Genomic DNA, 11,995 nt, shown 5'->3' with positions numbered 1-11,995 from the left:
AATACGATTGTTGTTGAACTGGAAGGAAACAAGTCGAGGTGCGAATCATCTACAATGAATCTACACAAAACTAGCTGGTGACTAAAATGAAAAATACAGCTTCCACAAAAAAGATCGTGACGTTGTGGAACTTCTCGGTAAGGAGCTTTAGGTAAAGACACCAACCTTGGTCACTTGATTCATATATCTTCTGAATTAAGTTTCTTATTTGTATAATCAATTATGAACTACTATTTAAAATTCTGTTCCAAAATATAGATAACAGTGACGTTGTGTATATACTTATATTGAAACATTCATCAAAATGTCAATGTTTAAAGAAGAAAAAAAAACATTTCCAAACGGGTACATAGAGAAGCTCCGTAACGTATCAAAACCATGACTAAGACTTGAATAGGAACAAAAAGAAGCTAAGTAGCGCATAACTATAACCAGTTCTAAATGAAATATATCACTTTGTGAACAGATTTTATTGTATTTTCATTTTTTTTTTCCCTGCATCGGACAATTGGTATAAGGCATGCAGAACACCGTATTTTGTGTCCGTCTCTCAAAATATGACCGTTCACAAGTTGAACATGACCTTAATAGCATTACCACCACGAGCACTGGTTTCAAAGGCCTCTTCCACCTCCTTCTGTGAGAAACCAAATCTGTGTGTTATAAGCGGCTTCACATCAATCTTACCACTTCTTATAAACTCCAAGCACACAGGCCATGTGTTTTTGTACCGAAACACGCCAACTATGTCAACTTCCCTGCCATATAAAAAGCTTATTAAACTCCGTAAAATGTAAAAAAGGACTTGTGTTGTAGAAAGCAGGAATCAATGTACCTTGCTGCAGCTGAAGTTAGTGGAACAGTCATCTCATTGTGACCCATTCCAACAAGACAAACTTTGCCACCAGATCGGCTGGCTTGTAAGGCTGTTGACATTGTCTTTTCAAAGCCAGCACAGTCGAAGCTCACATCTACCTCACCTTTCATGGCTTTTTGAATCTGAGTGACATCTTGATCTACATCCTGCACCATTAGATATGTTGGCAACGCGCAGTAAAACTTTGTACTTTGGCAAATTTGGCACTTCGTAAGATTTGAAAACACTGGTATTTCTTGAGTGTATATTTGACCAATTGACCAATAAAATTGGACAGGTGAATGTAAATTACTGAAGATTGTTACTACGAAAGAATGGAGAGTTTTAAATGAATTTTCTAAAGACAGGAAACCTGAAGGTCAATTGAAACTTTAACAACTTCATCTGCTCCAAGATCCTTTGCAACAGACAATCGATAGTCATCCACATCAACAATGACAACCCGGGGTGCACCAAATGCACGTGCAGCCATCAAAGTTACAAGCCCAATTGGTCCGGCTCCCATGATCAAAACATTTGTTTCTGGACCAACATTAGCACGTCGACAAGCATGAACACCAACACTTAAGGGCTCACACATGGCTCCTTCCTCTAAGCTAACATTTTCTGGCAATTTAAAACACAGGTCCGCTGGATGAACCACCTGTAAGAAAGAAAAGGTGATCATCATGCAATCATGGAGAACACCATAAACTTGATATATATCACACATGTCTTAGCATTGAGATCTCCATAAATCATATCATAAAATTCAATGAATAAACCAACTAAATAAGAATCAGCACATGCTTCTTACAACATAGACTTTCCACAATACTAACGGGTAAAATTTCAAGTTCAAGAGAAGCATCAGACAAGGGTTATCCGCACCAAATGCACGTATCAATGCATGTAATACTAATGGTCCATTTAAAACTACCTAATCTTCTAAAAGGCAAAAATATAAGAACATCTTGATGGAGAACCAACAGTAAATTTGACACAATAATCAAACCTTGCTTCTTCCCTTAGCTATAAAATTCGCTAGAGTTCATAAAATAAGTGGTTAAATGATATGGAGAGTCAAGAGGCACAGAGGTCGCTCACCTCATTCGCAAGAGAACCATGAATAGGGGGAGTGGCAAAGAACTTCATGTCTGGGCACAGATTGTAGCGGCCTTCTTTGCATTGACCACATCTCCAGCAACTAATTCCAGGCTCCAGTGCAACCCGATCCCCCGGCACTAAATGCTTAACATCAGCCCCAACTTCAGCAACAATCCCAGCGCACTCATGCCCAATCACCATTGGCTCTTTAACAACATAGTGTGCCAATTTCAGATTCTGAAAATATGGAGACAAAGCATAAGTCCGATCAATTTATTCTTGCATGCTCAAATAAAAACAAAAGTATGAGCTCGTAAACTAAACCAAGTATACGAATTTCTCAAGATCAGCATCGCATATTCTTCTCTAGTCAATTTCCCAGATCAGAATTAATAAAAAGAAGAAAAAGGACATGGATTGAACATAGTAATGAACAGAGCAGATAAACCCATGATTCCAAAACTTTAAAAACCAACAAAAAAAAAAAAAAACAACTGAGGCAGGAAAAACGGTACCTTGAGGTAGTGAACATCACTGCCGCAGATACCAACGGCCTTCATCTTAATTCTAACATCATGGGGTCCTGAAATTCGACATCAAGAAAGAGTTGAGTGATATTAATAAAATTGAAAAAGTTAAGGAAGATGAAGAATCTATAAAGGAAAGCGGGTAATTGAGCAGTATAAGAAGAGAAAGGGATACCAAGAGGAGGTAGGTGGAAAGGTTGAATCTTCAAGTTATTGATACCCAGAAGCCAAGCAGCCATATTTTCTTCAACTCCATCTTCGCCACTGCCCCCCTGAGACATTCCTCCTTTACCCATGATATTTTTTTTCTTTCTACTCCCTGAGTGGACTGAAATTCGGAAGGGTCGTTTTATTTATTGGGTTGAAAATTTGAGGCACCGTTGTAGGGAGAGGTGGTTGTGGATGAGATCGAAGCCTCACTTGTTGTTTATATTATATTCCTAAAATAGACATATATATTAAAAAGAAAAACCGATCATAGCTGAGTCTCAACGAATTTGATTCTTCATAGTTGACATTCTAATAATGGCACATAACCCAATTCAAAATCAATCAAAAAAGCAAAATATAATTGATGGATGAACTGTGAAATTTTACTTTTTATTTTATTTGTAGATATTGTCAGTAATTTAGTCCTTTAAAATAATGATCGTAAATAGAAACTTGATTTGAAATTAATTGAAGAGAGTATGAAAGTTTCATCGAAAAAGAGAGAGAGAGAGAGAGGGAAAACAAGGGAGTATGATTTAATTAAAAAGAAGGTGTTTATATAATAATGCTAAATTTCGTGTGGGTGTGCCTCTTCAAATTTTTGGGCGTATTTGAGGATTTTTTCCAAATCCGTCACATCATGCCATGTGTAAATACATTTGCCACCTCAGTATTCAATATATATATATATATATATATTGTTTGTACATTGATTGTCCATAAATCAGAATAATAAAAAAAAAGAAAAATAATATTTTGAAAACAGGCGGTGGTGCATATGACTTTAAAAAATGGAGGAAACCTACAAAACCCTATAAAAGACAATCAAATGGATACAAATTAGAGAATATTTTTTTTTGAAATTCTGATAGATCCTAAAGAACGTTGAAACGTAGAAAAAATAAACTTCAAATGTGTTCGTAAATTAAATAAATATGTAATTCTAATTTTTACCAATCTTAATTCTAAAGAGCGAACAACCCCTATCCAATTTTCTTTTTTATCATGCTTAACTCTTTTTCTTTTTTCTTTTTTCTTTTTAAGAATATATATAGCTAATTGATTTATGCGCGTACACTTACTCACTTAAGTCGTGTCAAATAGCTAAAGTTTAATATAAAAAAATATTATAATTATTAATTAAAGACAGTTAACTAAAGCACAACTAATTAAACTACACATCATAAATTTTATTGGATTCAAAAAGTGATCATATAAGACTCTTGAAGTGTACATTAAGCTTTAGGATTTCATTATTGTATGATTAATTAGTGAAATTTGTCCTATTCTAATCAATCAATTTATCCTTAAACCTAGCTATGACAAGTATTCTAGCTAAACTATGAAATACATGGTTAACTAATTACTACTTGACCAAATATGGCTAGACATTCTACAATGAATGTAAACATTCCTATGAGATGATTAGCAAAGAATAACACACTATTAATGGAAGATTGCAATATGTAACATAATTATACATTTAAAAGTTGAAATAAATTCAAAAGAAGGCCTAATAAATATTTTGATACTGTTGCTTCATTGCCTAAATCAAAGCATTCAGATTACAAAACCACAATTGTTTATCAACCAAATATGAAAATGTAATTCATAACAATAACATTAGAGCTAAAGCAATTAAACAGGATGTGATATAAATTAGAAATAAGTTTCACACAAAATATCTTAGAAGTTGCTCCAAAAAACTAGAAAGAAATGACTAGACTACAAGATTCCATAGATAAATAATGTTTGAGAGAAGTAATTTAGAAAGCAATTAAACAACACAGGCAAAACAATTTTCATTAGAGATATTTTAAAAAACAGAAAAATATTAAAACTATTTACGGAGTTTTTTTTTTTCTTTTCACATATGTGCATATGTATACATATATATACATATACATACATCTATATCCATATATACACAATTTATATATATGCGTGTATATGTATATGTATATATGTCAGTTTAAGTTTAGATATAATTCATTTTATAACATTCAATTTGTTGGTGCATATTTGAGCATATTTTGTCACAAAAAAAAATCAAATAGTTTTTGAAAAATTATTAATCTTTTGAAGTATATAAATGTGAAAAAAAAAAATTGAAGTAGACTCTGTCAATTTGGTTAGAGATTTGATTCTTGAAATTCTTAAATTAGGAAAATTGAAAATGTTCCCATTTTAAAATATCTAAATTTGATAGATAATTTAAAATAGATCATTATACTTTTAAGAAAAAATGGCAAAAATCACCACAAAAAAGTATGGAATAGTTACAATCGTATCCTTAATTTTCAACAGTAACAGTTGAGTAATAAAAAATTTTAAAAGGTTAAAATTGAATCTTTAAGATTACACTAATTTAAAAAAAACATGAGTCCACCAATAATTACAAATAAAACATTAGAATTATATAATTAGTACAATTTATAAAATCATATGAGTTTTCGGGTTCAATTTTTAAAAATTGGATAAGTTTAAATACTTAATTATTAATTTTGAAGAGTATAATTGCAGTTGTAGTTGAAGAATGGTTTGCAATTTGTGGGTTGTTTATTTCAAGGCCATGTGTGTGAGCCTTTGCCATCTGTCGGGTTCAACATGTGAAATTGGCACATTGGGTAAGAGTGGGAAAAGGAAAAGTAGTGTAATATGAAATATAAATATCACATTGTGAACAGATTTTATTGATTTTTTACTCTGCAGAGTACAATTGATATGAGACATGCAGAACACACAGCACTTTGTGTCTGTCTCTCAATGTATGAGAGTTTACAGGTTGAACATGACCTTAATAGCTTTACCACCACGAGCACTGGTTTCAAAGGCCTCTTCCACCTCCTTCTGTGAGAAACCAAATCTATGTGTTATCATCGACTTCACATCAATCTTACCACTTCTTATAAACTCCAAGCACACAGGATATGTGTTTTTGTACCGAAACACGCCAATTATGTCAACTTCCCTGCCATATTATAAAAAACTTGTTAATTATACTTTGTAAAATGTAAAAAATGACTTGTGTTGCATAAAGCAGGTATCCAGTTACCTTGCTGCAGCTGGACCTAGTGGAACAGTCATCTCAATGTGACCCAGTCCAATGAGACAAACTTTGCCACCAGGTCGGCTGGCTTTTAAGGCTGTTGACATTGTCTTTTCAAAGCCAGCACAGTCCAATGTCACATCTATCTCACCTTTCATGGCTTTTTGAATTTGAGTGACGTCTTCATCTACATCCTGCACCATTAGATACGTTAGTAACGCAGAGTTAAGCTATGTATTTTAGCAACTCTTGAACTTTGTAACATTCGAAAACACTGGTATTTCTTGTGTGTGAATTTGAGCATTGCCCATTTTTCACTAAGCTCCCTATGCTAACCATAAAAATTGGACTGGTGAATGTAAATTAAATTATCGAAGACATCTGTATTATGAACGAATGGAGAGATTTGAATGAATTTCATAAAAACAAGGAAACCTGAATGTCAGTTGAAACTTTAACAACTTCATCTGCTCCAAGATCCTTTGCAAGAGACAACCGATAGTCATCCACATCAACAATGACAATCCGAGGTGCACCAAATGCACGTGCAGCCATCAAATTGACAAGTCCAATTGGTCCGGCTCCCATGATCAAAACATTTGTTTCTGGACCAACGTTAACACGTCGACAAGCATGAATACCAACACCTAAGGGTTCACACAAGGCTCCTTCCTCAAAGCTAACATTTTCTGGCAATTTAAAACACAGGTCTGCTGGATGAACCACCTGTAGGAAAGAAAAGTAAGTAAGCGTCATGCAATCATGGAGAACACACCATAAACTTGATATACATCACATGACTTATCATTTAGATCTCCAGTAATCATATCATAAAATTCAATCAAAGTAAACAACTCAATAAGAATCAACACATGCTTCTGACAACATAGACTTTCCACAACATTAACGGATAAAATTTCAAGTTCAAGAGCAGCATGAGACAAGGGGTATCCACACCAAATGCGTGTACCAAGGGATATAATACCAATGGTCCATTTAAAACTACCAATCTTCTAAAAGGAAAAAGTATAAGAATATCTTGATGGGGCACCAACAGTAAACTTGACACATTAATCAAACCTTGCTTCTTCCCTTAGCTATAAAATTCGCTAGGGTTCAAAAAGACTACCATCAAGTCCTTGAAGTCATAAATAAATTAAAGTGATCCACTACACTCATTTGTCCAAGAAGATGAAAAGAGAAAGCAGTGAATACATCATAACCAAGAAAATATCATTGGAATCAGCACTAACATAATCCGAAAGCTACACGAACAAGTATTTTATTTTTGAATCATATAAAATAAGTTGTTAAATCATATGGAGTGTCAAGAGGCACAGAGGTCGCTTACCTCATTTGCAAGAGAACCATGAGTAGGGGGAGTGGCATAGAACTTCATCTCTGAGCATAGATTGTAGCGGCCTTCTTTGCATTGACGACATTTCCAGCAACTAATGCCAGGCTCCAGTGCGACCCGATCCCCCGGCACTAAATGCTTAACATCAGCCCCAACTTCGGCAACAATCCCAGCGCATTCATGCCCAATCACCATTGGCTTTTAACGACATAGTGTGCCAATTTCAGAGTCTGAAAATATTCAAACAAACCATAAGTCCGATCAATTTATCCTTGCATGCTCAAATTTATGAGCTCGTAAACTAAACCATGTATTCTTCTCTAGTCAATTTCCCAGATAAAATAATAATAATAATAATAATAATAATAATAATAATAATCATAAAAGGAAATGGATTTAACATAGGAATGAACAGAACAGAAAAGCCCATGACTACAACATTTTAAAAACCAACAAAAAGAATAAAAAACAATTGAGGGAGGAAAAACGGTACCTTGAAGAAGTGAACATCACTGCCGCAGATACCAACGGCCTTCATCTGAACTCTAACATCACGGGGTCCTAAAATTCGACATCCAGAAAGAGTTGAGTGATGTTAGTAAAATTGAAAAAGTTGAAGAAGATGAAGAATGTATAAAAGAAAGCGGATGATTCAGCAGTATAAGAAGAGAAAGAATAGTTGGATACCAAGAGGAGGTAGGTGGAAAGGTTGAATCTTCAAGTTATTGACACCCAAAAGCCAAGCAGCCATATTTTCTTCAACTCCATTTTGGCCACTGCCCCCCTGAGACATTCCTTCTTTACCCATGATATTTTCTCTCTACTCCCTGCGTGGACTGAAATTTGAGTCACCGTTGTAGGCAGAGGTGATTGTGTATGAGATCGAAGCCTCACCTGTTGTTTATATATTATATTCTTAAAATATAATAAAAATGAAAAGAAATATCTCAATCTTAAGGAATTCGATTCTCCATTGTTTACATTCTGATAAGGGTAAGTACCCAATTCGCCAACATTAGCAGTATGTTTTCGAGTATAAAAGTTGGTGGGTTCAAAACATTCTAAATATTTAAAAAAAATAGCAAAATATAATTGATGAATTTCTCCTATGATATTTTAAAAAATAGCAAATTATTCAATATATTTACACAATTTAGCAAAATCATGATTATCAAAATAATTGTGGATTATGATAGTTGAATTATAATAAAGAAAATTTTAAAAAATAATAAATTCTATCGTCGATAGTTATTGATATGCTACTAATGGACGAATTTTTAAAGAGTAAAAGACATGTGCCTCATTCACATTCTCGATTTTTGTATTTTAATATGAATTTTGAAATGTTATATTACAATATAAATTAAACAATATTTCAATTTAGCTCAATTGTAGTTCTGGTTAATGGTTGTGTCTCTTATCAAACCATGAGGTTACTTACAAATATAATTTTCTAAAAAGAGGAAAAAACTTATCTAAGAAAAAACTTTACATTGTATCAATTATTTTCTTTCCAAATGATGCTCTAAAATGAAGATAATTTAATTTTTCCCCCCTAAATTTCAATTATTTCTTAAATGAAAGATAATTTGATTTTCTAAAAGGAATATAATTTTTTTAAAAGATGAAAAAAAAAAACATATTTGAGATACCTTAGTTTCCCGCCCTCATTTTTTAAAATGTATTTTTTTATGCAATATTTAAACTTACATATTTACATTATAAAAATTCACGTGAAAATTATCGGTTTTTCTTTATTGCTAGTGAATATTATTGGAGCATCAGTGAAACGAGATATTTTATTTTTACATCTTTTAGTGTGCTTATTATATAATGTATGGTGCCTCTATATAAAAATAATTTACGATTCAAACACAAACTTTTGTTATATATTGTAAATATTTTAATTTATTTTATTATTTTTAAAATATCTGTAATGGAATAGGAGATGCATAATTTGTTTTAGTGCAGATTATTTTAATTTAAAAAAAAGATAAACATGTAGTAATGCTGTACTAAATTGGGTATGGAATAATATTGAAAGGTAGTTTTTGTGGCAGAAGTTATTTTTGCAATTTTTAATTCTTTTCAAAGTCAAAAACAATATTTTTAATATAAAAGAAAAGGAAAAAAAGAAATAAAAGGCTTTTTTTTTTTTTTTTGCTTTCTTTCAATAAGATTCTCGGATTAAGTCACGATATCCTTTATTCTATTCCTTTGTTTTATAATCTATCATCAGTTTTGTATTGAAAGTTAAAAAGAAAAAAGGTAAAAAGGTACAAAGTAACCAAATTTTGGAAACGTAAAGGTCAAATCAGATGGCAGATAGGCTTCTGTTTTTTTGTGTTCATACCCGGATCATTTCTAAAAATAATCTAAAATTTGAAACATATATAAAAAATAAGGTGGGTGCAAAACTATTTCGAAAAATATGTGATTTTAGATGAAGTCGTGTTCGGGATACATACAAGTATAATAATAATAATAACAATATAACAAATTTGCAATTGAAAATTATCCGTTAAGTTTTTAAATTTAATTTATAATCGAACCAATTCTTGTTTTTTTCTTTTTGCCATAAACATGAATTTCTTTTTATTCAATTATCAATGTGCGGCTTCAAGTGTTATTATTATTATTTCTTTTAGTAATTTTAACTTATCTCAATTATTATTATTTCTATTTTTATTTGTTTAATATATTTTTAATAACATATTTGTTAATATATGAGTTTTTTTGAAAAAATTAAAAATTGGAAAAAAAGATATGTGTAATTTTGATTAAGAAAAAATTAAATTAAAGTAGAAAAATGAATTTAATAAGAAAAGTTGAAGATTGTGATATTTAAATATATATAAAAAAATAATAAATAAATTAATTTAATAAAGAAATATATTTTTAGAATTTGAATGTTTAATATATATACTATATTATATGTGAGTATGTATATATAAATAATAAGAAAAAGTGAAGTGTGTGAGACCCACGTATATAAATAATGAGAAAATAAATTAATGTGGGGCCTAGTGTAGTATAAATATAAAAATAAGGAAAAAATAGAATATACGGGGTCCATTGCATCGAAGTCGTGTACCCCGTACACGACTTCACCTAAAATCACCTATTTTTAAAAATAGTTTTGCACCCACTCTATTTTTTATATATGTTTTAAAATTTACATTATTTCTAAAAAAATCCGTTCATAAACCAAATAAAAATATAAAAATATACGTCATATATATTGTAAAATTGTTGTATTGCTAATATATAAATTATATTAAGATATATATTTGACATACTTTTCATATATCTATATATATATATATATATATATATATATATATATATATATATATATATATATATATATATATATATATATATATACTTTATATTATACAATAAATATATTCTAAATTAAATATGGTATATCTTAAACATTAGTTTATGGAGTTTTTTTGTATGATAATGTATATTACGATTTAGATTGTCTTCAATAAATAATATGAAAAATATAATACATTACTTTAGAAACATAACTTTAGATATAAGAATAATATTGTCTTATTTGTGTAATATATTTGTTCTAAATTTTTCATATAGTAACATATAATAAATGTGTAGTTTGAGTTGGACTTTACCAAATATTATGAATTTAAAAATAATACTGACATATAACATAAATTAAAACAGATAAATTAGTAAAGAAAAAAAAAGTGATTGTAAAACAACAGAGTTATTTGGAAAAAATGAGTAATTTTAAAAAAAAAAATTGGAAAAAAAATTATGTTTTCAAAACTATTGGGATAAAATTAGTGAATTTCTTTTTACATTTTAATGAGGTAGGCCCCACTCCTATAAATTATTCTTTTTTAATTATTATAATTTTTTCTTATTTAACCTAATAAGAAGAATAATATTAATTAAAAACAATACATTAAATCAGTTGGTAAAATAGTTTTGAAAACACTTTTTTTTTAGAAAACACACCTTTTTCAAATCACCCTATGTAACTTAATATGAAAACGATAGAATAAATCGAATGAAATACTCTAAGCTCGCCAGAAGAACAAATATTAAATCCAAGTAAATGCTGTAAGCTCACGGCAAAATAAATATTAAATCCAAGGAAATATTGTAAGCTTAGCAATGGAATCAAAAGAAGAAAAAGCAACCTATAACAATAAACCTAATTCTATTTGGATATACTCCATATTTAGTTAGGATATATATTAAATGAAATCAATCAAATCAAATAAAATAAAAGATATCAATTATTAAAAAACAATAAATACAATTGATTTTTTAAATATAATATATTGTAAATATTAATATAATAATATAAATATTCATATTGGTGTATAGTCACACATGTTTTCGTATCACAACCATTCAACCTTCATGTTATTGTTTATAAAAGACTCATCTTTAATGGTCATGTAATTTACCTCATTATTGTCAGATTATCTATAAATAATAGTATTTGTGGGTTTGTAAGTATGAACCATATTTGTGATTATGGTAAGAAAGAGGAAGAATGAAAATTTATGAGATTTATAATTTTTTAATTAATTAATTTATTTCCTTAATTAATTTATTTATATTATATATTATTATTTTAATATTATATTTTTGGTTTCACACCGTAATAAAATTTCTCTTAAAAATTAATCATAAGTTCAAATTTGTGCATTAAAAAATGAACAAAATGTTATAAATGGAAATATGGAGAATTGTGAAATATGGTTGAGATGTAGAATTGTGGTGAAGTTATGCACCAAAATCAAGTAAGAAAGGTGAGAAGATAAGAATTGGAAATTAAAAGATGAAAAGGGGAAAGTTGACAAAAGATATAGAGAATATTTGTGTTATCTTCGTTGCATAATCTG

At 30.0% G+C, this 11,995-nt stretch overlaps 2 protein-coding genes across 2 annotated transcripts; both read right to left on the bottom strand.

Moving 5' to 3' along the window:
• Positions 1 to 255: 255 nt before the first annotated feature.
• On the bottom strand, positions 256 to 3,002 carry LOC101221690 (sorbitol dehydrogenase). Its single transcript, XM_011652830.2, has 6 exons — positions 2,666 to 3,002; positions 2,479 to 2,546; positions 1,964 to 2,200; positions 1,230 to 1,520; positions 836 to 1,023; positions 256 to 758 (listed from the first exon to the last, which is right to left on the bottom strand). The coding sequence occupies exons 1-6, from the start codon at positions 2,784 to 2,786 to the stop codon at positions 566 to 568; spliced, it is 1,098 nt and encodes a 365-aa protein (XP_011651132.2). The 5' UTR covers positions 2,787 to 3,002; the 3' UTR covers positions 256 to 565.
• Positions 3,003 to 5,354: 2,352 nt separating this feature from the next.
• Positions 5,355 to 8,092, bottom strand: LOC101221918 (sorbitol dehydrogenase). The gene is given in 7 exon segments (XM_004140750.3): positions 5,355 to 5,671; positions 5,756 to 5,943; positions 6,185 to 6,475; positions 7,101 to 7,306; positions 7,309 to 7,336; positions 7,600 to 7,667; positions 7,794 to 8,092. Coding segments are annotated over 7 exon segments (1,095 nt in total). The 5' UTR covers positions 7,915 to 8,092; the 3' UTR covers positions 5,355 to 5,478.
• Between the last annotated feature and the right edge of the window lie 3,903 nt (positions 8,093 to 11,995).

The sequence above is a fragment of the Cucumis sativus genome, chromosome 3, assembly GCF_000004075.3.
Source record: "Cucumis sativus cultivar 9930 chromosome 3, Cucumber_9930_V3, whole genome shotgun sequence".
NCBI classification, from domain to species: Eukaryota; Viridiplantae; Streptophyta; class Magnoliopsida; order Cucurbitales; family Cucurbitaceae; genus Cucumis; species Cucumis sativus.
This window is presented reverse-complemented; position numbering and strand designations above follow the sequence as displayed.